The 26794-nt window shown below is 45.5% G+C and overlaps 1 protein-coding gene across 2 annotated transcripts in view; it reads right to left on the bottom strand.

Annotated features, from left to right (window-relative positions):
• The window catches only part of PPARA (peroxisome proliferator activated receptor alpha), a 94321-nt gene that overhangs the window by 36196 nt on the left and 31331 nt on the right, over positions 1-26794 (bottom strand). For both annotated transcript variants that reach the window (XM_023221737.1, XM_023221740.1), the window contains exon 3: positions 4687-4933. In XM_023221737.1, the coding sequence (XP_023077505.1) occupies positions 4687-4894 (208 nt within the window). In that variant the 5' untranslated portion in view covers positions 4895-4933. The remainder of the gene's footprint in view (positions 1-4686; positions 4934-26794) is intronic.

The following is a 26794-nucleotide window of genomic DNA, read 5'->3' as shown; positions in this document are numbered from 1 at the left end:
TAAGAAATAATCTTCAATAATCTCATCTCTCAGACTTGGCAGTAACAGTACAGTAAAACCCGGAAGGAAGCAAAGAGGTTTTAAGAATTGTGAGATGAGTACAAATGACCACATGTATGAATAAGAGCGAGGAAATGCTGGGAGGGAAATAAAAACGGGTTATCACCCCACTCGCTACTTCAAAGGCTAGTGGTCAAAACCAGGGATGTATGTCCAGGACAATTCAGTGTGGTCACTTTTTGTAAGTTCTCCTTTTTTTTCTTTTTGCCATAGAGTTCCTTGGAATTGGTTCAAAATAAATGTGGAACCCTCTGTCTCCTCCCCTGAACCCTTGCTATTTATTTATTTATTTATTTATTTATTTATTTATTTAAAAACGGAGTCTCACTCTGTTGCCCAGGCTGGAGTGCAGTGGTGTGATCTTGGCTCACTGCAACCTCCGCCTCTTGGGTTCAAGTGCCTCTGCTGCCTCAGCCTCCAGAGTAGTTGGGATTACAGACAGAGATCGCACCACTGCACTCCAGCCTGGGCAACAAGAGTGAAACTCTGTCTCAAAATATAAAAATAAAATAAAATAAAATATTTTATATTAATTGGATCATAAGAAATATGTCCTTAAGCTTAAGAGGTGCATGCCTCCATGCCCAGGTAATGTTTTTGCATTTTTAGTAGAGATGAGGTTTCACCATGTTGGCCAGGTTGGTCTAAACTCCTGACCTCAGGTGATCCACCCACCTCGACCTCCCAAAGTGCTGGGATTCCAGGAGTGACCACTGTGACCCGCCTGCTCTTAATGTATTTAGATAGGAAGCACAGTTCAGTCTGTGGAATTGGGTTAAATGTGGCTTTTAATGGATTATATAGACCACAAGGCTAGTATGCAGGAAATTCTCAAGCCTTACCTCTGTCAGAACTTTCAGATGAGTTAGAAATACATTTTAGATTATAGTTCTTAACAATGACCTAAAATACACTACTCTTAGAAAAGGATCCCTGAATCTAATTAGAAGAGCAGGGTTCCCTCCTGCATGAGGACCAGGGGTCAGAAGAGAGCACAGAATAAGGGGTCCTGTGTTCAAGCTGCCGGAGGAGGCGAGAGGGGGCTGGGCAGCCCTCCTAGCCACTGCTGGGAAAGAACTTTCCAGAGCTAGAGCCACACACCCACCCACTCCCGCAGCTCACACTAATTCCATATTTCAGAACAAGCTCTAGAGTATATTTTATCCAAAGAAAAAAGCGTATCTTTGAACTCTTTTACTAGACAATGAACTATATTTTTCACCCTGGGGGTGGGGCTGGGGGAGCCTGCCTTCCTTAAAAAAGAAAGGCAAAAAAGAAAAACAAACAAAGGCAAAATAAATCTTTCCAAACCCATAAGGAAAAACTTTTTCTGATAAACAGCACAAATAGTCATTATAGGAAAAGAGTGAACCAGCATGGGGTGTGTCTGTGATGGGTGAAGGAAGGTCACGCATTGTGGGGTTAAGGGCTGGGTTGTGGGCTGGTGATCTCCGGCCAGTCAGGATGTCCTGGGGCCTGCCTCCTTTCCTCCTTCCTTAAATAAACATAACAATGACCTCACAAGGCTGCTCTTGGGCTTAGGCAAGCCAAGGTGTGAGGTGTGTGGGCAGCCTTCAGTGCTCAGGAAGCAATGGCGGTCATTGTCAAAGCGATTAACCCGGGTTGGCTGCAAGCAACCTACCCAGGCCACTCAAGGCGCCACCTGACACGGAGCCTTTTCCTTGCTCTCCTCCAGCCTCCCCGTCCCCTCCTGCACTGCTCTGGGGGCCATCATCTCCCTAAACCTTCACTCTCTCCACAGGGCTTATCCTCTGCTTAATGCGCCAGGAGAAAGGGAGTCAAAACTTGCACCATCTGTAAAGGTCTGCCAGGGTCCCTCCCAAAGCTGCTCAGTCACAAAGGCCCCCCAGAGTCCTCAGGGGCTCACTAGCCTCTTGCAATTCCTGATTGACTAAGCTGAGAACACTGCCACCTTTTACAAGGCACGATCATGCCAGCATGCAGAGAACAGCCCTCTAGAGCCAGCTGAGAGGCAGGGTCCAGGCCCGGGCACTGTGTCTTTCTGGCTGTATGAACAGTGGCAAGTTACTTAATTTGCCTTGGTTTTTTTTTTTTTGAGACGGAGTCTTGCTCTGCTGCCCAGGCATTACAGGTATACACCACCACGCCTGGCTAATTTTTATATTTTCAGTAGAGATGGGGTTTCACCGTGTTGGCCAGATTGGTCTTTAACTCCTGACCTCAAGTGATCTGCCTGCCTTGGCCTCCCAAAGTGCTGGGATTACAGGTGTGAGCCACCACACCTGGACTTTTTTGTTTTTTTTAAGACGGAGTCTCACTCTGTGGCCAAAGCTAGAATGCAGTGGCATGATCTCCGCTCACTGCAACCTCTGCCTCCTGGGTTCAAACGATTCTCCTGCCTCAGCCTCCTGAGAAGAGTAGCTGGGATTACAGGTGCCTGCCACCACACCTGGGTAATTTTTTGTATTCTTTAGTAGAGACGGTGTTTCGCCATGTTGGTTAGACTGGTTTTGAACTCCTGACCTCAGGTGATCTGCCCGCCTCAGTCTCCCAAAGTGTTGGGATTACAGGCATGAGCCACCATGCCCAGCCAAGTTACTTAATTTCTTTGAGCTTATTTCTGTATAGTCACGCACTACACAGTGACATTTGGTCAACAACAGACCGTAAGTTCAACTGTGGTATCATGGTCCCATAAGATGATAATACTGTATTTTTGCTGTAACCTTTTCTATTATATGTTTCGGTATGTTTAGACACACAAATACTTACCATTGTGTCACAGGGGCCTATGCTATTCAGTACAGTAACACGCTGTACAGTTGTGTGGCCTGGGAACAACAGGCTGCACCGCAGAGCCTCGGTGTGCAGCAGGCTGTACCGTCTGGGTTTGTTTAAGTGTACTTTATGACTTTCACACAATGATGAAATTGCTAAGGATGCATTTCTCACAACCTGTCCCTGTCATTAAGCAACATGACTGTAATACCCATGTACACACCACCCCGGTTTATCACACTGCTGGAGTCTTTTAAAAATATACAACCTAGAGAGAATTACAGTCCCCAAGGGAGCCCTCCCCAATTCTCCCTCCATCTCGTTCAGGAGGCGACTGAGTCCTTAAAGCTTGCAATATGTGTATGTCTGTTTCCAACAGTGATGTACTGGATTGTTTAGTGTTAAAGATTTTACGTGGGCCGGGTGCGGTGGCTCAGGCCTGTAATCCCTGCACTTTGGGAGGCTGAGGCGGGCGGACCACCTGAGGTCAGGAGTTTGAGACCAGCCTGGCCAACATGATGAAACCCCATCTCTACTAAAAATACAAAAATTAGCCAGGCGTGGTGACGGACACCTGTAATCCTAGCTACTAGGGAGGCTGAGGCAGAAGAACTGCTTGAACCCGGGAGATGGAGGTTGCAGTGGGCTGAGATCACACCACTGCACTCCAGCCTGGGCAACAAGAGCAAAACTCTGTCTCAAAAAATAAAAAAAGTAAATAAAATATTTTACATTAATTGGATCTTAAATATATCCTTAAGTTTGTTTATTTTCATTTGATGTTTCTTAATTTTTTGTTTGTTTGTTTGTTTTAAAGACAGGGTCTTACTGTCACCCAGGCTGGAGTGCAGTGGCAATCATAGCTCATGGCAGCCTCGAGCTCCTGGGCTCAAATGGTCCTCCTGCCTCAGCATCCTGAGTAGCTAGGACCACAGGCATGCGCCGCCATGCCTGGCTAATTTTTTTTAAATTAAAAACTGTTTTTGTATAGATGGGGCCTCATCATGTTGGTTAGGCTGGTCTCGAACTCCTGACCTCAAGTGATCCACCTGCCTCAGCCTTCCAAAGTGCTGGGATTATAGGCGTGAGCCACTGTGCCTGGCCTAGTCTGTTCTTTTAAATTGCTATGAAGTATTGCCACTGTATAAACGCATCCCAGTTTATCTGTTTCCCTCTGACGCATGTCCAACTTGTTTCCCATCCTTCCCTCTTACCAACAGTGCCTCTATGCAGACCCTTGCACACATCTCCTCTTAAAAATGTCTAGCTGTCGGCCGGGCGCAGTGGCTCACGCCTGTAATCCCATCACTTTGGGAGGCCGAGGCAGGCGGATCAGGAGGTCAGGAGATGGAGACCATCCTGGCTAACACGGTGAAACCCCATCTCTACTAAAAATACAAAAATTAGCCGGGTGTGGTGGCGGGCGCCTGTAGTCCCAGCTACTCGGGGAGGCTGAGGCAGGAGAATGGCGTGAACCCGGGAGGCGGAGCTTGCAGTGAGCCAAGATCGCGCCACTGCACTCCAGCCTGGGTGACAGAGGAGACTCCGTCTCAAAAAAAAAAAAAAAAAAAAAAAAAAAAATGTCTAGCTGTCCCCCATGGGCTTGCTGGGGTTAGGGTCTGTGTACTTTAGCTGCTCCCCGTGACTGAATCTCAAGCATTGTTTGATGCATGCATGGTTTTCACAAGAGGGAGCACCGTGAGCCGTGACACGTGCCTTCCAGGGCCCAGTGGCACTGGAGGTGATGCCTTACCACCTCCTAAGGTTCCTTGCAAAAAAGTGTGACTTATTTTCCAGCTAAAAAGAACAGCTTTCTTTAGGAAGAAACATTTCTATATAAAACTTTGTAGGAAACAGCACACTTACCCGTGATGACCGAGCCATCTGAGCCAGGACAGCTTCCTAAATACTGGTATTCTGTAAAACCGAAGCTTCCAGAACTATCCTCGCCGATGGATTGCGAAATCTCTTGGATGTTTCCCATTTCTTGCAGGAATTCTTCAGATAACGGGCTCTCTAGATCGCCAGCCTCGAGTGGGGAGAGGGGACAGAGCGGGCTTTCCGTGTCCACCATCGTGACTGGATGGTGCTGGTTGCGCAGCCGAGCTCCAAGCTACCGGGAGGAAAGAGGAACAATTGGTAAGATTGACGTATAACAACATTCACTTGTTTGTTTGATTGATTGATTGGTTGGTTGGTTTATTGACGGAGTCTCGCTCTGTCGCCCAGGCTGGAGTGCAGTGGTGCGATCTCGGCTCACTGCAAGCTCCGCCTCCTGGGTTCATGCCATTCTCCTGCCTCAGCCTCCTGAGTGGCTGGGACTACAGGCGCCCGCCAGCACATCTGGCTAATTTTTTTGTATTATTAGTAGAGACAGGCTTTCACCACATTGGCCAGGCTGGTCTTGAACTTCTGACGTCCGGTGATCCGCCTGCCTCGGCCTCCCAAAGTGCTGGGATTACAGGCATGAGCCACCACACCCGGCCCTGTGTTTTTTTGTTTGTTGGTTTGTTTGTTTTTGAGACACAGTCTCACTCTGTTGTCCAGGCTAGAGTGTAATGGCACGATCTCGGCTCACTGCAACCTCCACCTCCCAGGTTCAAGGGATTTTCCTGCCTCAGCCTCCTGAGTAGCTGGGATTACAGGTGCCTGCCACCAAGCCCAGCTAATTTATGTATTTTCAGTAGAGACAGGCTTCGCCATGTTGGCCAGGCTGGTCTCAAACTCCTGACCTCAAGTGATCCACCCGCCTCGGCCTTCCAAAGTGCTGGGATTACAGGCGCGAGCCACCATGCCCGGCCCAGGGATCTGTGTCTCCGCTGTGTCCCCAGCACCTCAAACACATTGTATGGAGCTCCGCACAGCTGCAAGAGGTCAGGAGTTGGAGAGCAGCCTGACCAACACGATGAAACCCCGTCTCTACTAAAAATACAAAAATTAGCCAGACTTGGTGGCGGGTGCCTGTAATTCCAGCTACTCAGGAGGCTGAGGCAGGAGAATGCCTTGAATATGGGAGGTGGAGGTTGCAGTGAGCTGAGATTGCACCACTGCACTCCAGCCTGGGCGACAGAGTGAGACTCCACTTCAAAACAATGACAACAACAACAACAAACAAAAACCAGATCCTTGCTCTCAGGGAGCCTCCCTTGTAACTGGGACACAGATGGTGAACAAAGAAACGAATACACATGTGGAGTGTCCCGGGTAAGGCCAGGGAAGGTCGCACTGATTAGGGGGCAGGAGATAACCTCAGGGAATGAGGGGGCAAGCTGTGTAAATGTCTTGGGGGAGAATGTTCCAGCAAAGAGAACACCAAGTGCAAAGGCTCCAGCCAGGACTGAAACATGCTGGCACACTCCAGGAACAGGCAGCCAGTGTGGCTCAGGCTGTGGGGCGCAGGGAGCAGGGCCAAGCCGGTGGCATGTGTGCTGGGTGTGACATCCACTTTGGTGTGCTCTCCCTGTAGCCATGAAGGCAGCTCATGCAGGGGGCCCTCGACTGTGATGGTATGGTCAAGAATACTTTGTGGAGTCCAAACAAATCTAACTGGGTGAGTTTCAGACAATGGTAGGCTGTTTCAACTAGCAAAGCGAACAGCATTTCCATAGGGGCACAGTGACAAAGCAGCGGTTCTTCCCAGGTTAGTCTGTATCATGCTCTCGCTGAAACATCTTAAACCACTTCCTGGGACCTCCAGATTGAAGCCCAGTCTCCTGAGCACACTGTTCCAGCCCTTCCACATCTGTCCCTACCTGATGGTGCACTTGACATCATTCTTCTACCTCCTGGAAACCCAGCAGCATCGAGAATTGCTTTCAGGATGTCACGTCTGCACCTTTGCCCAGGTGCCACCTGCCTGAACCACCCTGCCCACCACTGCCTTCTAGAGGCTCTGCCTCGGGTCCACCTCCCTGAACCCAGCTGAGTCATCAATCGCCCAACGAGGCTGACTAGGTGACCTTTAGCTTCCAGAACTGTCTTCCCTTCTGAAAATGGTCACATCATGCCCATAGATCACATCACGGAGAAGCTCAGGGAGTATGTGCTGCCACCAGCCACCGTCAGGGCAGCCGTCATCACACGGTGATTACGGAACGCCAGACCCTCCAGATGGAGTGAAGAATACTGTCCCAAAGACAATATTCATCCATTAAATGCATTTGCGTAAAAATACGTTCACATTTGAGGTTTGCTTAACGTAAACAACAGCTTTTAGTGCAGTGAAGAAGGGATGTTTTGGCTTCCTCTACCAATGAAAAATAGATACCTTTCAGCCATTTTTGTGAAATTCACATCTTCTGTTTGGAATTCTAGCAATAAATCATCAGCGTTCACAGGGAAATCATCAAACAGCACACGGGGAAAAATAACAGAGAACTGTTAGCCTTTCATAGGGTTTAGAAGACTTTCTTTCTCTATAACCTACTAACTTAAATCAGGCTGTGAATCTGTACAGATTTTCTGTCGTATTTTATTCTGCATTCTGTCTGAAGGGAGATTTTTTTCAAATGGCAAGAAACATAATGGGGTAAGCATTACTCAAAATGTTTTTCACTATGAACAAAAAGTTCAAAAGTTGCAGTCACTAACTGACTATTAACCATGAAGTTCATTCCAATAGAAAGCAAGTAGCTGGGGCTGGGCATGGTGGCTCATGCCTGTAATCCCAGCACTTTGGAAGGCTGAGGTGGGCAGATCACTTAACGTCAGGAGTTCGAAACCAGCCTGGCCAACATGGTGAAACCCCGTCTCTACTAAAAATACAAAAATTAGCCAGGCGTGATGGTAGGTGCCTGTAATCCCAGCTACTCAGGAGACTGAGGCAAGAGAATTGCTTAAACCCAGGAGGCGGAGGTTGGAGTGAGCCAAGATCGTGCTGTCACACTCCAGGCTGGGAGCTAAGAACAAGACTTTGCTGAAAGAAAGAAAATAAAGGAAAGAAAGAAAGAAAGGAGAGAGAGAGAGAGAGGAAGGAAGGAAGGAAGGAAGGAAGGAAGGAAGGAAGGAAGGAAGGAAGGAAGGGAGGGGCTGCGGCCAGGAGTGGTTGGCTCGCACCTGTAATCCCAGCACTTTGGGAGGCTGAGGCGGGCGTATCACTTAAGGTCAGGAGTTCGAAACCAGCCTGGCCAACATGGTGAAACCCCATCTCTAATAAAAATACAAACAAATTAGCTGCACTTGGTGGCAGGTGCCTGTAATCCCAGCTACTCCGGAGGCTGAGACAGGAGAATCGCTTGAACCTGGGAGGTGGAGGTTGCAATGAGCTGAGATCGCACTGCTGCACTCCAGCCTGGGTGACAGAGCAAGACTCTGTCTCAAAAAAAAAAAAAAAAAGAAAGTAGCTTGGCAGAGACTGTGTGGGCTGTGGCCACCTCCCTTTTTCCCCATCGTGTTCTCAGCACTGGGGTGGAAAATGCATGTGGCCTATCCCTTTTATCCCTGCTAATATTCTCTCTTCTGGCCAGGAGCATCGACCAATATAACAATGTTAGTTTCCTTGTCATTACATTCAGGGAGTTTCAAAGTTTCACAATTTCATCACTTTTAGTTGCTTTTAAACAATACCTGGGATTAATTTAGAGAAACATTGGTCTTGCCATGAATGAAGAGCTCACCAAGATACAATCTCTATATAGTGAGGCAACTCTGGCCAGAGGGACTGGCTTTGTACAGATCATTGAACAAATTGGCCCTTCCTTGCTCCCAAAAAGAGCAGATAAGGAACAGTTGCCTTTGGATGCATCCCCCAGATAGATAGCAGAGGCCAAACGGGCACCCACTCCACCCTGCACACCCTCCCAGCGTGCTCCCCCTACACCACTGGAGCTTCTGATCAGGAGCAGAATATCCCAGGGAAGTCCCCACCCCTTCCTATTACCCACATGACATGCCACTGCCTAGCTCATCTAGAAGAGTGAACCAGGCTGGCCAGTTCCTGTGTTCTGTGCCCCAAATGCTCAAGGGGAGGCGGGGGCGGGGGATCAAGACATAACCAACCATCTCTTTTCTCAACAACGGCAAACTCTGGTCCAGGAGGCAAGACAATGCAAACAGCACTGAATTAGATCTTCAGTTTCATAGCACAGATAGAGTCTCAATAAGCTGAGAGGTGAGGGACAGGTGGAGTGGATAGGGTGTTGGGAAAAGGTAGGGCTTCTCTTCTGGTCCCAGCAATGATGGAAGGTTCTGCCTGATCCTCTCATGCCTTCCTTACCTGAGACCTTTTACATTTCTAAATTCACAATTTTCTTTCCTTTACAATTTATTTTTTATTTTAAAAACTATTTAAAATATTTGTGGTACATACTAGGTGTATATATGTATGGGGTACATGAGCTGTTTTGGTATAGGCATATAATGTGAACTAAGCACGTTATGGGGAATGGGGTAGCCGTGCCCTCAGGCATTGATCCTTTCAGTTACAAACAATCCAATTATACTCTTTATTTAAAAATATACAATTAAGTTATTATTGACTATAGTCACCCTATTATGCTATCAAATAGTGGCCAGGCACAGTGGCTCACGCCTGTAATCTGAGCACTTTGGGAGGCCAAGGCGGGTGGATCACTTGAGGTCAGGAGTTCGAGACCAGTCTGGTCAACATGGTGAAACCCGGTCTCTACTAAAAATACAAACATTAGCCGGGTGTGGTGGCGCATGCCTATAATCCCAGCCATTCGGGAGGCTGAGGCAGGAGAATCGCTTGAACCCAGGAGGCCGAGGTTGCAGTGAACCGAGATCATGCCACTGCGCTCCAGCCTGGGCGACAGAGTGAGACTCTCTCTCAAAACAACAACAGCAACAAAAACCTAGTGGGTCTTATTCATTCTTTCTAGTTTTTCATACCTATTAACCATATTCACTGCCCCCTAACCCCTCACCACCCTTTCCAGCCCCTGGTAACCATCCTTCTACTCTCTCTGAATTCAACCGATTTGATTTTTAGCGCCCACAAATAAGTGAGAACATGTGAAGTTTGTCTTTCTGTGCCTGGCTTATTTCACTTAACATAATGATCTCCAGTTCCACCCATATTGTTGTAAATGACAGGATCTCATTCTTTTTTACGGCTGAATAGTACTACATTATGTATATATATCATATTTTCTTTATCTATTTGTCTGGTGATGGACACTTAGGTTGCTTCCAAATCTTAGCCATTGTAAACAGTGTTGCAACAAACATAGGAGTGCACATATCTTTTTGATATTTCCCTTCCAATTTAAATGTTAGAGCTGCATCTTGTATATATCATAAGCTCCAGCTACTGAGATTCTATTTTTAGGTCTTACTAACTAAACATTTATCAATCAAAATATTCCTTTGAGAACTATGAAACAGAGTATATGAAAATTGTAGAACATTTAAAAATAGACAAATACAAGAAGAAGTAGACATCGAATTATATCACTGTTTTATGTTACCTGAGCACAGGGCAGGTGCAAACACTGGAAGGATTCTAACAGTAAGTCATAACTAACACCAAGGTATTTTCTGTATCACCAGCTCTTAGATGCATGACTGTTCGGAAGATTAGGCTAAAATGAGTTATAAATGGGAGAAGAAGCTCCTCCTTCATGTAACCCTTTCACCTCTAGATTCCCACAGCATCTTGGGTCCAATTCTGGTGTAGTCCTGATTATCTGTGCTGTGGAAACTTTTTACATACCTGTCTCTCCTACTAGACTGTATGCTTTGTGAGGCAAGGGAATGTATTTGCCTAATCTTTGCATCCATACTTCTAGCACAATCCCTGCTATGTAGCAGGTGTTCAGTATCTATTTCTTTCTTTTTTTGTTTTTGAGACGGAGTCTTGCTCTGTTGCCAGGCTGGAGTGCAGTGGCGCAATCTCGGCTCACTCGGGTTCAAGTGATTCTGCTGCCATTTTATGGGTCCAAGTGATTCTGCTGCCTCAGCCTCCTGAGTAGCTGGGACTACTGGTGCGCGCCACCACATCCGGCTAATTTTTTTTTTTTTGAGACGGGGTCTCGCTCTGTCACCCAGGCTGGAGTGCAGTGGCATGATCTTGGCTCACTGCAAGCTCTGCCTTTCGGGTTCACACCATTCTTCTGCCTCAGCCTCCCAAGTAGCTGGGACTACAGGCATCCACCACCATGACCAGCCAATTTTTTCTATTTTTTAGTAGAGATGGGGTTTCACTGTGTTAGCCAGGATGGTCTCATCCTGACCTCATGATCTGCTCGCCTCGGCCTCCCAAAGTGCTGGGATTACAGGCGTGAGCCACCGTGCCCGGCCAATTTTTGTATTTTTAGTAGAGACAAGGTTTCACCGTGTTAGTCAGGATGGTCTCGATCTCTTGACTTCATGATCTGCCCGCCTCAGCCTCCCAAAGTGCTGGGTTTACAGGCATGAGCCACCGCGCCTGGCCTCTATTTCTAACGATCGGCACAGAAGGAGCTCTCGGGAATTACTTACTCCAGGAGTAACCTGGTGACAGTCCGTGAGAATTCACCTCAGCTCTGTCTCTGCAGCCACAGCCTTGTTACCCAGAGAGCAAAGCGGCACACACAGTGTGTCCAAAGACTACAGAAATGTAATGGATATCTAGAACAGAAGTCAAAGGGATTCTGCGTGGGAAAGGTGATCCAATTTGCAGAGTGAATTATAATCATCATAGGGACAGGAAAACACAGCCAGCGAAAGAGGAGGGAAAAAAAAAAAAAAAACATCTGAACACAATAGGGAGGAACAGATTATCAGTTTCACTCCCTTCCTCAGAAGCAACAGTTGCAGAGCTTGGGAAGTGTCCTGTGCTAAAAGGAAGTGGTTTGTATTAAGAGTAATGTAGTTTTGCCACTTGCTTGGAATAAAAGAAGACTGAAGAGAAACCCCTCTGCTGTGGGCTCCCGGAGGCAGCTGCTGTGTCTCACCCACGTGTGCAACCCTCTATTGGACATGGAAGTTCTTGGATCCAGAAGGTCCTTTGGAAATATTTTCTTTTTGTTGTTGTTGTTTTTTTAGATACAGTCTCACTCTGTCACCCAGGCTGTAGTGCGGTGGCGCGATCTCGGCTCACTGAAACCTCATGCCTCCCGGGTTCAAGCGATTCTCCTGCCTCAGCCTCCTGAGTAGCTGAGACTACAGGTGCACACCACCATGTCCGGCTAATTTTTTGTATTTTTAGTAGAGATGTGGTTTCGCCATGTTTGGCCAGGCTGGTTTTGAACTGCTGACCTCAGGTATCTGCCCACCTCGGCCTCCCAGAGTGCTGGGATTACAGGCATGAGCCACCATGCCCGGCCCCCTTTGTAAATATTTTCTGAAATAACGTATTAAATAGCAGGTAGCTGAATACTGTCCCAACTATCAAAACATCTTTATATTCTATGTGATCAGACACTCAAGACAACCAACAAATGGAATTGAGCTTGAATTTTCACACTCATAACTTTTTTGTTTTTGAGACAGTCTCTCTCTGTCACTCAGGCTGGAGTGCAACGGCAAGATCATGGCTCACTGCAGCCTTGATCTCCCGGGCTCAGGTGATCCTCTCACCTCAGGCTCCCAAGTGGCTTGGACTACAGGCGCTAACACCACCTCCAGCTAATTTTTGTATTTTTTGTAGAGATAGGTTTCGCTATGTTGCCCAGCCTGGTCTCGAAATCCTGGGCTCAAGCGATCCACCCGGCTTGGCCTCTAAGTGTTGGAATTACTGGTGTGAGCCATCATACCCAGCCTGGAACTTATATTTGACACAAAAGCCTCCAGAACAATAGTTACGAACGTTAGACTTTCACTTTTTCGACTGCTTATGCCTCTGTACTACTCACTCTAATTTACTGTATTGTAACCACTCAATATGCTTAATAATGCCACACTACAGAAATCTATTTACATCTTCCTTCGCTAAATGAGGTCTGATCCAACCTCATGGAGCACTTCCAGGGCAAAGGATGGAAGTCTTCTCAAAAGAGTAGCGTTGCTGTGGCAGGTGACTATCAGACAACAGATTTTTCTCTTTCCCACCAATTCTAAGTCATCACCTTGTCTTTATAGTTTTTGAATATCATATTTAACATCTAGGAGTCTTTTAGCTAAATTTGTTGGGCTAAGATTTAAAATAACATTTCAGAATAAACAAACACAGAAGCTAGAAAGCCCTCTGTACCTTCACCTAGCATTGGTTCACAGAAATAGATTAACACGGCCAGGTACCATGGCTCGTGCCTGTAATCCCAGCACTTTGGGAGGCCGAGCGGGCGGATCACAAGGTCAAGAGATTGAGACCATCCTGGCCAACATGGTGAAACCCCATCTCTATTAAAAATACAAAAATTAGCTAGGTGTGGTGGCACGTGCCTGTGGTACCTAGCCACTCGAGAGGCTGAGGCAGGAGAATCGCTTGAACCCAGGAGGCAGAGGTTGCAGTGAGCTGAGATTGTTCCACTACACTCCAGCCTGGCGACAGAGCAAAACTCTGTCTCAAAAAAAAAAAAAAAAAAAAAGAGAAAGAAAGAAAGAAATAGATTAATCATTACCAGTGCCCAATGATTAACACGTTAACTAAATCAGTATAGAAAATGCCTACGGAAACACATTTAAAACAGAAGGAAAAGGCCCAGACTATAACGGTGGTAAAGACATTCTATCTTAATGAATTTAAATCAAATGCATCATAAAGAGTTTGTGGTCGGGTGTGGTGGCTCAAGCCTGTAATCCCAGCACTTTGGGAGGCCGAGACGGGCGGATCACAAGGTCAGGAGATCGAGACCATCCTGGCGAACATGGTGAAACCCCGTTTCTACTAAAAAATACAAAAAAACTAGCCGGGCGAGGTGGCGGGCGCCTGTAGTCCCAGTTACTCCGGAGGCTGAGGCAGGAGAATGGCGTGAACCCGGGAGGCGGAGCTTGCAGTGAGCTGAGATCCAGCCACTGCACTCCAGCCTGGGCGACAGAGCAAGACTTCGTCTCAAAACAAAACAAAACAAAACAAAAAAGAGTTTGCATATCACCTACATTTAACTAGACACATCTAGATATTGCCCAACAATACCTAAAGCATTAAACTTAAAATTTTGTAATCAAAGGAATCTGGCATGTAAAAAAGAGTGACAAGCCCAACATGGCACAAGAGCTGTGAGCTCCTCCACCTTTATCTTCAAAGGTGCAAAAAGAATATTCCCAGTCATTTCCAAGAAAACTCCCTACAGACTTTACACGAAGTTCACACTACATGACTTCCGTTTGAAACCCAGCACTTCTTTATAATTTTCAGAAAGTTTGTAATTATTGTTTTAAAATATCTTACCTTTGTGGATGGTGATATCAAAATAAGAGAAGAAAAGCTGCAAGTTTGGACACATTTTGTGTCTGTTGCAATCAAATTTGAGTAAGCCAAGAGGCCTGCCACAAGAATTAAAAGTCAACTAAAATGAAATTCGTATTCACCAATCAAGAGCTCTAATCTGATGCAGGACAGGACGCATAGCAAGGCGGGTAAGGGTGAAACATTTAGCAGCCAGATGACGAGGAAGCAGCCCAGGCACAGTGGCCTGTCCAGTTACAAAACTGAAGTGACACACAACTAACGATGACATTTCAGAACAAGGAAGGCCTAATGGGTTTTAGCAGAAATATATCAGATATATGGCAGGCCAATTTTATAGGGTTAAGGCTTGAACTTCATGCAACACTTGAGCATGCACCTGAGCTAACGACTGTGCTTAACACTGGAGACCACAGACAGGCAATCTTGGCTTTGAGGGATGCAAGCCCCAGTGCATGGGGACAGGGGGGTGTGGCACTGGCACAGGAAGGAAAACAAGGAGAAATAATATTATTGAACATCGCACTTGGGCCAGGCCCTCAATGGCAGCTGCACGTATTTTTTTTCTTTAATCTATCCATGCCAGGGCAGGGTAGGTATTATTGGTTCCATTTATAGAGAAGAAAAATGCAGAGGTTGACAGAGGTGAGTAACTTGCCCAACTAGTAGGTGAGAGGTACAAATAAGCAAATGGTTGCAAAGGCAGCGTGATGAGGGCTGTTACTAGGGGAATCCTGGAGGGCCAGGGAGCCTACATACAGGAAGGGACACCCAAGATGAACCCTAAAGGCTGACTAGATATTCCATAGGAAAACCCAACAGAAAGGAGGGAAAGGACCATTTCAAGGAAAAGGTGTTCCTTGTGGACACACATGTGGTGTCCACATCTGCATATATGACCCCAAACATCATTGAATAAGTGGTTGAAAATGGCTGGACAACTGGCTCCAAGAGTTGTATCAGTTACATGTTACTGTGTAACAAACTCTGAAACTTAATGGCTTATAACTACAACCATTTTATTTGTTCACAATTCTGTGGGTCAGCAAATTTGGCTGAGCTCAGCCAGGCGGCTCTTCTGCTGGTCTGACCTGGGATAATTCACATAGCTGTGGTTATTTGGTGGCTCAGCTATGGCTGGATGGCCTCAGTCACATGCCTGGTGGCTGGTGCCAGGCTGCTGGTTAGGCACTTCTCACCATGAAGTCTTTCATCCTCACAGAGGCCACCTCAGGCTTCTCAGATGGTGGCAGCATTCCAAGAGGGTGAATGTGGAATCTGCAAGGTCTCTTAAGGTAGACCTCATTTGTAAGTTAGGCAGTGTCCTTTCTGTTACATTCTCTGAGTCAAAGCAAGTCACAAGGCAAGCCCAGATCCAAGGGGTGGGGAAACAAACTCTACCTCTTGATGGGAAGAGCCTCAAAGAACTTGTGATCATTTTTGATTCACCTCAAGGGAGAAGTGGCAAGAGGTGAGTCTGCAGAGGTAGGAGAGGCCAGCAGTGCCAATCATAGTGCATTGTTAATCCCCATGTTTAGGAGTTTCAATTTCATCCTAAAACAATGAGGAGCTACGGAAGACTATTGAGGGGAAGTGTGACGTGATCAGATTTGCATCAGGATTGTCTGGATGGCAAGGAGGAATCCAGACTCAAAGGGAACAAGATTAGAAGCAGCAAAACTCCTTACGGGGCTGTTGTAACTGTCCCAATAAGAGATGATGACAGCCCTGGGGACTGACACAAGAGGCAGGAGGACTGCGAGATGAAGAGCTGACCCTGACAACTGGTAGCTGCCTGGACCAGGGACCTGGGACAGAGTCTAGGATGAATGTATGCTCTGGCTTGGGTCACTGGGCAGAGGAGGTGGTACCCACGAAATTCGGAATATAAAGAGAAGGAGGGCAGGTTTTGAGCTTGGAGAGAAGGGATTACAGGCATGAGCCACTGCACCTGGCCATGAGTTCAGCTTTAAACAGGTGTTTAGGGTACCTGAGGCTTGGCCTCTGTAAGCCAGGTCTTCTCTTCTGAGAAGCAGTGATGATGCTCACAGTGTTCACCTCATAGGGGTTCTTGGCAGCAGCAGCAGCAGTGCCTAGAGAGGCTGCAAGGCCAACCTCAGGGGAAGGCAGTGCTATGACCTTGAAAACTCCACCATATACAGTAGATATCCCTTATCCATGATTTCACTTTCCTTGGTTTTAGTTACCCCCAGTACAGTACAATAAGATATTCTGAGAGAGAAAGAGGAAGAAACCCTTTTGTTACAGTGTATGTTATAATTGTTCTATTTTATTATCATTGTTGTTAGTCTCCTACTGTGCCTAATTTATAGATTAACTTTATCATAGTTATGCATATATAGGGAAAAGCATAGCATATATAGGGTTTGATACTATCTGAGGCTTTAGGTATCCACTGTGGGGGCTTGGAATATATCCTCCTTGGATAAGGGGGGAAGCACTGTACATTTCTTTGAACCTCAGTTTCTTTCTTTTCTTTTTCCTTTTTCTTTCCTTTTTTTTTTTTTTTTTTGAGACAGAGTCTTGCTCTCTCGCCTACCCTGGAGTGCAGTGGTGTGATCTCAGCTCACTGAAACCTCCGCCTCCTGGGTTCAGGCGTGAGCCACTACGCCTGGCTGAACCTCAGTTTCAATAACTGTAAACTTAGGTTAATGACAGCTACATGGCCAGGTAGATGTCGACAGAGTAATGGGCATATGGTGCTGCCCCTTCCTCCCTTCTTGCTCTCCCAGCCCCCAGCCCACGCCTTCATCCTTGAACCATGCTCTTCTCCCTGCCCGGCTGGTCTTCCTAAACTGTAACATCTACAAAGGCAGGACCACCCCTTATTCAAGTGTGTTACACAAATACACCCTTGAATAAATTGAGCTGAACCAGAAAGCGCAGAGGAAGAGGAAAATTAGACTTATGTGAGACCTCACAAGTAACCAAGACAATGTCTGAGATATGTCAAGGACTTCGCATTACTTAAAACAAAATGATGCAATGTGCTGCAAATTATTCAAGGTTGGCTGATGGCATCCAGTCTACGAATGTAAGTCTACACTGCCAATCCTGTGGTATCTAAATTCTCAACAAATATGCCACATTGGTTTTATTTTTATTTTTATTTTTTTGAGACAGAGTCTCGCTGTGTCGCCCAGGCTGGAGTGCAGTGGCGCGATCTCGGCTCACTGCAAGCTCCGCCTCCCGGGTTCATGCCATTCTCCCGCCTCAGCCTCCGAGTAGCTGGGACTACAGGCACCCGCCACCACGCCCAGCTAATTTTTCGTATTTTTAGTAGAGACGGGGTTTCACGGTGTTAGCCAGGATGGTCTCGATCTCCTGACCTCGTGATCCGCCCGCCTCGGCCTCCCAAAGTGCTGGGATTATAGGCTTGAGCCACCGCACCCGGCCGCCACATTGGTTTTAAAGGAAAGAGAAAAGGCCCTTTCCCTTTAACTTCTAGGGACCAACTCAGGGAAGTCAAAATTTGCTCAAAACCAAGAGGAACCAACCAAGTAGAAAGATAATCCCTTCTGCAATTGTCCTATATGCTGAAGGTTAGTTTTGTTTTATGGTTTCAGGGATAAGAGATGTATATATATATATATATATATATATATTTTTTTTTTTTTTTTTTTTTTTTGAGACGGAGACACACTTTGCTGCTCAGGCTGTAGTGTAGTGGCGTGATCTCAGCTTACTGCAACTTCTGCCTCCTGGGTTCAAGTGATTCTCCTACCTCAGCCTCCCGAGTAGCTGGCATTACAGGCGGCCACCAGCATACCTGGCTGATTTTTATATTTTTAGTAGAGATGGGGTTTTACCATGTTGGTTAGGCTGGTCTTGAACTGCTGACCTCAGGCAATCCACCCACCTCAGCTTCCCAAAGTGCCAGAATTACAGATGTGAGCCACCGCACCTGGCCAGAGATGGTATATTTTTAAACCTCTCTCCTTGAGCTTTCTTGTTCAGTTTTTAGATTAAGCCAACAGTATCGTCTTTTGCCAGAGCAGACAAGTTCTGAACGTACTTTGGCTTCTTCAAAGTCTGGTGAAAAACAACAACAAAAGAGGGGAACAGGGTCAACCACAGGGTTTTAAAATGAGGGCACTCCAAGTTCAAATGATCCTCACTCTAGAAAGTTACGAGAAATGGGAGACATTAGCACGTTCTGATGAGAGTCATGTAGAAATACTGCACTCATGAAAAAGGAAGAGTATGCTATCAAAAGAGACATTCAGAGAACAAGAACTTTTCCAGGGAATTACAAAACCAATTGCAAACCTAATAGAAGGGTTGGAAGAAAATGGCCCCGATCTCACAGAAAGTAGAGTGAAAACAGATGGAACATGGGAGAAGCAAGAGAAGTAAGAGAGGACCAGTCCAGGAGGCAAACTCATCCAAGTAACAAGAGCTCCAAAGAGCAGGAAGCAAGAACACGGAGCAGGGGAAACCACCAACCAATGCATTCAAGATAATTTCTCAGAAACGATGGGCATGAATTTCCAGGTTGCAAGGGCCCAGCAGGGATTCAACAGAATGGATGAATACACACACACAGATGAATGAATACACACACTCACTGGGAAATTCCAGATGATGCTGGAGACAAAGAGAAGATCCTACAAGCTTTCTGAGAGGGAAAAACATGTTGCACACAAAGGATCCAATAGAAAACTTTTTTATTTTTTATTTTTTGAGATGGAGTCTTGCTCTGTCACGTAGGCTGGAGTATAGTGACATAATCTCAGCTCACTGCAACCTCCGCCTATCAGGTTCAAGCAATTCTCATGCCTCAGCCTCCCCAGTAGCTGGGACTACAGGCATGCACCACCACACCTGGCTAATTTTTATATTTTTTGTAGAGAAGTGGTTTCACCATATTGGCCAGGCTGGTCTCGAACTCCTGACCTCAGGTAACCCACCTGCCTCGGCCTCCCAAATTGCTGAGATTACAGGTGAGAGCCACCATGCCTGGCCAAATAGAATACTTTTGGATTTCCCAACAGCAGCATAGGAAGTGAAAGACAACAGTTGGAAACCTTCTAAATGTGAGAGGAAACTGGCTTCTGACCCCATAGACTTACATTCAGAGAGGCCCTTCATTAGGTACAAGGGTAGCAAAGCTCCTGTTTTCCCCATTAGCGTAACTAAAAGATAACTGTGTCTCTCTCTGAGATTCTGGACTCTGTCTCCCCATGGTACTCGGTACTTCTCTCCTATTGTGGTAATTATTGGTGAACATGGTTTCTTACGATGTTTTAGAAGGTAACTCATGGCACCTTTTCCTTCTTTTTTTTTTTTTTTTGTTTTTTGTTTTTTGAGATGGAGTCTCACTCTGTCGCCCAGGCTGGAGTGCAGTGGCCCGATCTCAGCTCACTGCAAGCTCCGCCTCCCGGGTTCACGGCATTCTCCTGCCTCAGCCTCCCGAGTAGCTGGGACTACAGGCGCCCGCCACCACACCCGGCTAATTTTGTTTTGTATTTTTTTAGTAGAAACAGGGTTTCACAGTGTTAGCCAGGATGGCCTCGATCTCCTGACCTCGTGATCCACCCACCTCGGCCTCCCAAAGTGCTGGGATTACAGGCTTGAGCCACTGCGCCCAGCCTCATGGCACCTTTTCTAGACATCCAATTGCAGTGGTGTGTTACGGGTTGCTTGTATTTTTTGCACTACAATATTATTGTTTTATAACAAGGAAGTCATCATCAAATCATCAGCAGCCATTTTTCAGATCCAACCCTGCAATAAATTAGAGATATTGATAATGATAGTGGTGCCAGCTAACACTTTTTGAGCCCTTATCATATGCCAGGAACTGTCATAAGTAAGCACCTAATGCGCATTAACTCACTTCCTGGTAACAGCAATCCCATGAGGCAGGCATTGCCATTATGTTTACTTTACAGATGAGAAAACTGAAGCACAGACAAGTTACCACCACATGCCCTGGGGCACAGAACCACCGGAACCAGGTTTTGACCTCAGGCAGCAAGCCTCTAGTTTCTGCTTCTAACTACCACGTTATAATCCTCTGTGTGGTTTACTGTATGTCATCTCCCAGTGTGAACATTTCTCACATTTGTCAGCTTTACATCCAACCATCAATGATCTAGACATTTGATAATTTAGCTTTTTTTTTTGAGACAGGGTTTCACTCTTTCACTCAAGCTGGAGGGCCGTGGTGAAATCACAGCTCAATGCAATATCGACCTCCCAGGCTCAGGTGATCCTCCCACCTCAGCCTCCCGGGTAACTGGGACCGCAGGCACACACCATCACGCCTGGCTAATTTTTCTATTTTTTGTATAGACAGGGTTTCATTGTGCTGCCCAGGCTGGTCTCAAACTCCTGAACTCAAGTGATCTGCCCTCCTTGGCCCCCCAAAAGTGCTGGGACCACAGGCGTGAACCATTGCGCCTGACACGATAATCCAGATTCTGAATTACCCATAAGTTGTTTTTCCTTCCCAGTTTATCTGTGTTGCGTAGATGCTCCTCTCAGTGAATATAACTCTCTGTTGGAGTCTTTAGTAAAGTTTAGAGATGAGGGAAAATGTAGTAGTATTCTAATGTGTTTTTAAAGCAAAGACTAGAAGTTTAAACTAATGACAAATTGAAATATGAGGATTTCCTGAACTCTTGCTGCTCATGCTGCTAAACGAGTGTGTGTTCAGTGGAGAATTACCTGTCTACTCATTTAGTAGATGGAGTCATTTCTGTAAGCATCGCCGCATTGGGGCACCAGAGTCTGGATCCTCAGATGAGGATCTCAGAGCCAAGGCCCCAGTTCTAGTGCTTATTCCAAGCCAACTTTTTTCATTTAAAAAACAGCTTTATGGGCCCAGTGCGGTGGCTCATGCCTGTAATCCCAACACTTTGGGAGGCCAAGGTGGGTGGATCACCTGAGGTCAGGAGTTCGAGACCAGCCTGGCTATCATGGTGAAACCCTGTCTTTACTAAAAATACAAAAATTAGCTGGGCATGGTGGTGTATGCCTGTGGTCTCAGCTACTCGGTAGGCTGAGGCACGAGAATCACTTGAACCCAGGAGGCAGAGGTTGCAGTGAGCTGAGATTATGCCACTGCACTCCAGCCTGGACGATAGAGCGAGACTCTGTCTCAAAAAAGAAAATAAAAATAAAACAACAAAAGAAACAGCTTTATGGACATGTAACTAGCATATAATAATCTGTACATATTTAAAGTGTACAAATTTGATTTTTTTTTGCCATATGTATAAACCTGTGAAACCACCATCATAGCCAAGACAGTACACAGACCTATCATCCTCAAAGTGCTCCTGTGCCCATCTAATCTCTCCCTCTTGCCCCTCCATGCCCACTGTCAGTGGTCTGCTTCCTGTCATTACAGATTAGTTTGTATATAAATAGAATAGTTTATATATATAAATAGTTTTATATAAATAGAATCAAGCAGTATGTATTATACTTGTTTATCCTGGCTTCTTTCACTTCTCACAATTATTTCAGCATTCATCCATGTTGTTATGGGTATTCATAGGTCATTCCTTTTTATTGCAAAGTAATACTCCATTGTATAGATAACCACAGTTTGAGAATGTATTCACCTATTAATGGCATCTGAATTGTTTCCCAGTCTGGGCTATTACAAATAAAGCAGTTATAGACATTCAGGACTAGGTTCTGTATGGAATATATGCTTTCTTTTTTCTTGGCCAAATACTTAGGAGTGGGATTGCCAGATCTCACAGTAGGCATTTGTTTAACTTTATAAGAAACTGCCTGCTGGACATAGTGGTTCACGCCTGGAATCCCACCACTTTGGGAGGCTGAGGTGGGCAGATCGTCTGAGGTCAGGAGTTCAAGACCAGCCTGGCCAATGTGGCAAAACCCCATCTCTACTAAAAGTTAAAAAAAAAAATTAGCCAGGTGTGGTGGTACACACTTGTAGTCCCAGCTACTCAGGAGGCTGAGGCAGAAGAATCACTTGATCCCGGTGAAGTAGAGCAGGCTTTTCCTAATTTTCCTGTGGCTTTTTCTTTCCACCTGAGGTGTCTGGTGAAGGGGGCCCTCTAACTGCCTTAGGTTCGGCTCGGGTCACTAGAGTCTTACAGTAAGTTGTCAGACAAGGCTGGAACCATTTGGGGCATGTTTGGACTGCGATCATTCAGGAACTGATGTATGGGAACTGATCTGGATGCCCGGGCTGTCCTCCAACTGTGGTCACTACCCTAAATACATGGCCAATCATTTCCCTATCTATTGTCCCTTTGGCCGGCCACCCGACATTAAAAGAAGGCCATTCCACTTCACACAGAACCTTCAGTCTTTAGGGGGACAACTTAATTCCATAATCCCCAGCAAAACCTTTCTTAAAATTCTTTAACATGCACTCCAGTTTCGATGCTTTTCCTCCCATCCCACCCTTTGCGATGCACACTCACTCACTTTCGTTCCAGACTGACCAGACTGGGTCCTATTACAGGCGTTTCAGGTGCTGCTTAGCTAGGAGAGGACCTTATTCCCGCCACAGCTTGCTGCAGCCATGGGGCAGCTCCTGTCAGCCGTATGCAATGCCATAGTTCTGGTCAATCCCACACTTGCCTCAGAGCACACAGTCCATGCTAAGAGATCTGTCTCCCCATGTCACGCCCCATATTGGTCCCTCCCGGAACCATCTCTTTCACACTCTTTCACACACTTCCCTGCTCCCAGTTCCCAATCCTTAGTCAAGGCAGCAAGCCGCTCTTGCCACTTTTGGTTTCTTTCCTGACCAACTTAGCAAGCCATTCTCATGTCCTGCATTGGCTAAGGTGTAAGTTTCATCCGAATCAGTTAGCTACTCTCACTGTCCCCAGCCCCTCTGGGTCTAGGCAACATGGTGAAACCCTGTAATCCAAATTGGTGAGCTACTCTCGCCATCCCCAGCCCCTGCTGGAACCATCCTGCAACCCCTTTATAGGTTCCATTGCACTGTCTGGGAAAGACACCAGGACGTGGGAAAGCCAATCTCCTTTCTGGGCTGAAGTCCTCCTGTTGGTACCAAGGGTCCCAGGCCTCCCTCGACCTGGGGCTCCAGTCCCACAGGCAAGGCAGACAGAAAATCTGCCATCTTCAATCCTGGACGAGCCCCCAGAAAATGTAGTGGGAAATCAGAGAACTGGAACGATCGATGGGGTTCAGGAGGATTTAGTTAAGGTGTACACTGGCTCAGTGGACTTGCATCCAGAAAATCTGAGCACCAAACAAAGAAGGCAAGTGCCTTTTATGCATCTTGAAGCGGTAAATATGTGAGGCATGAAGCAAGCATACAGAAGTGAGAATAAAGGCCATTACCATCTTGTGATATTCTTCTGACATGCCTTACATCTTAAGAAAAACATGTTTTGCAGCTTAAACTTATCTGCCTTGTGAACTTGCAGCTGTGTGGGAAAAAACAGGAATTTACAGAATTTACAAAATATGTGGAGGTTAGATAAGGTTAATGTTTCACACAAGGAAAATTAATATTCTTTCTTAACTCTAACTTCAGTCAAGGGGTGGTTACTTAAAGCCTTTCAGTCTGGGCCTAAACAGCATTCTTATTAAAGAAACTATCATTATTTCTATTATTATTAATGCTATTGTTACCTTTATTATCATTTTTCTACTTCACTGGGAGGTAGCGGTTGCAGTGAGCGGAGATCGTGCCACTGTACTCCAGCCTGGGAGACAGAGCAAGACTCCATCTCAAAAAAAAAAAAAAAAAAAAAAGAAAGAAAGAAAGAAAGAAAGAAACTGCCAACCTGTTTTTCAATGTGTTTGTATCATTTTACCTTCCTATCAGCAGGGATGAGAGTTCTAGTTCCTGCACATCATGGCTAAGGTTTGGTATGGTCAACCTTTCTAATTTTGGCCATTCACATGGGCATGTAGTGGTATCATACCACCACTGTGTAAGTTGTAGAACATTAGCATGGGGACTGCAGGTTTCATCTGCATTGCCCTGATGACTGATAACATTGAGAATTTTTCACATGCTTATTTGCTATTCATCTATCTTCTTTGATGATGTGTTTGTTCAGAACTCTTGCCCATTTTTAAAACTGGGTTATTTTCTTCCAGGTGAGTTTTGAGACTTCTTTCTGTCTTCCAGCTACAATACCTTTATCAGGCAAATGCTTTTCAAATATTTCTTCCCAATGTGTAACTTGTGTTTTCATTCTCCTAAAACTGTCTTTTAAACAGTAAAAGTTTCATTTTGATGAAGTTCAATTTATTGATTTTTTCGTTATACATAGATTGTGTTCTTGGTGTCATATCTATGAAATCTTTGCCTAACCCAAGGTCACAAAGATTTTTCTCCCGTGTTTTCTTCTAGAAGTTTTATAATTTTACGTTTTACCTTTAGATCTCTGATCTATTCTGAGTTAATTTTTGTGTACGACATGAGGCATGGGTCAAAGTTCATTTTGGGCACATGGATAACCAATTGCACCAGCACCATTTATTGAAAAGACTGTCCTTTCTCTACCAAATTGCCTTTGTACCTGTCTCAAAATCCAGTTGTTTTTTTAAGTAAGAAATGAATGTGGGGTGGCCGGGTGCAGAGGCTTATGCCTATAATCCCAGCACTTTGGGAGGCCGAGATGGGCAGATCACGAGGTCAGGAGATTGAGACCGTCCTGGCTAACACGGTGAAACTCTGACTCTACTGAAAAAAATACAAAGAAAATTAGCCAGGTGTGGTGGCGGGCACCTGTAGTCCCAGCTACTCGAGAGGCTGAGGCAGGAGAATGGCATGAATCTGGGAGGCAGAGCTTGTAGTGAGCCAAGATCAAGCTGCTGCACTCCAGCCTGGGTGACAGAGCGAGACCCCGTCTCAAAAAAAAAAAAAAAATGAATGTGGGATTTAATCAAATGCTTTTTCTGCATCTACTAAGATGATCATATGGTTTTTCTTTTTCATCCTGTTAACATGGTGAGTTGCATTAATTTTTGATTATCAAGCCATTTGGCATTTCCTGGGATGAACCCTACTGGTTATGTGTAATATTTGCTGTCCTTTGAGTGTGTCCCCCAAATTTCATGTGCTGGAAACTCAGTTTCCAAATTCACATGTTGACAGCATTTGAAGGTAGCCTTTGGGAGGATTATAAGATCATCAGGGTGGGGTCCCCATGATAGGTCTGGTGACTTTATAAGAAGAGGAAGACAGCCCTGAGCTGACAGGCTCTTTGCCTTGCTTCACGTCACGATCCAGCAGGAAGACCCTAACCGGATGCCAGTACCATGCTCTCAGACTCATTAGGTACATACCTGAGATTCCGATCTATCTCACTGTATATACATCTGAGATTCTGATCTATCTCACGGTGTATACACCCGAGCTTCTGATCTATCTCATTGGTACATACCTGACAATCTGATATGGCTTCTTGTGTTTATGCCCAAGATTCTGATATACCTTCCTCTCCTAACAAACACTCAAATTCCTGCACTGTTCCTGGCTCTGTGTGAGCACCAGGCACCCTTCTTGGCTGGCACAAGTGCTAGGCACTGTTCCTTCTAATCTTCTCAGATGCTTCTTTTCCTGGCCTCAAGTAGTTCTGCTCATATGCATGCACCAAGCAGTACTTTGGTAGATCTCTGGAGTCCCTCTGTATATGGTTTGCACCTCTAATACTTTGCCTTGGATAATCTACACACCATGCTCTCCCTGGACTCTCAGCTCTATTTTGTCAACTGAAGAAGTCTGCCAAGATCTGCCTCAGTCTCCCCTCTCCCTGCACTGCAGCCTGGAAACTCTCAAAATCAAAAAAGAAACTACCATGCTCATGGACTGAAAGACTCAACATAATAAAGATGTTAATTCTCCTCAAGTTGATCTGTAGGTTTAGTGTAATTCCTATCAAAATCCCAGTAATAGTTTTTATAGATATAGATAAGCTTACCCTTAAATTTACACAGAAAGGCATGGCACAAGCCCTATAAGGGCTAAAACAATCAGCAAAGAAGTAAAAAGTGGGAGAAACCACTCTACTTAATAGTAAGACCTACTCAATAATAAAGACAGTGTGGTACTGGTGAAGGAATAGACACATACATCAACGGAACAGACTAAAAACCCTGAAACAGATCAACACAAATAGGCCCAACTGATTTTGGACAGAGGTGCAAAATTTCCTAAGGAATGATAACCTTTCAAAAACTGCTGCTGGAGCAACTGGATATCCATTGGGGTAGCAGGAAAAGAACCTCAAACTAAGTCTTACATCTTAAAAAGAATTAATTTAAAATGGATCATGGACCTAAATATCTGACAAAGGACAGTATCTTGCATATGTAAAAATTTTCAAAACTAAACAATAAAAAAAACCCCAAACAATCCAATTAGACAATGAGCAAAAGACATTGCTCACGAGGATACACAAATGGCAAATAAGTACATGAAAAGATATTTAACACCATAAGCCGCTGGGGAAAGGCAAACTAGAACCACGATGAGATATCACTGCACACCTATCAAATGGCTAAAATAAAGAATAGTGATAACACCAAATGCTGGAAAGGACATAGACAGACAGGTCACTCATACATTCCTGGTGGGAATGTAAATAGTACAGCCACTCTAGCAAAGTTTGGCAGTTTTTTTTTTTTTTTTTTAGGAGGGGTCTCGCTCTGTCACCCAAGGCTGGGGGGCAGTGGCCGGACCCC

Source organism: Piliocolobus tephrosceles, chromosome 19, assembly GCF_002776525.5.
Source record: "Piliocolobus tephrosceles isolate RC106 chromosome 19, ASM277652v3, whole genome shotgun sequence".
Taxonomy (NCBI): Eukaryota; Metazoa; Chordata; class Mammalia; order Primates; family Cercopithecidae; genus Piliocolobus; species Piliocolobus tephrosceles.
The sequence above is the reverse complement of the archived record's forward strand: the minus strand, read 5'-3'. Positions and strand labels throughout refer to the sequence as shown.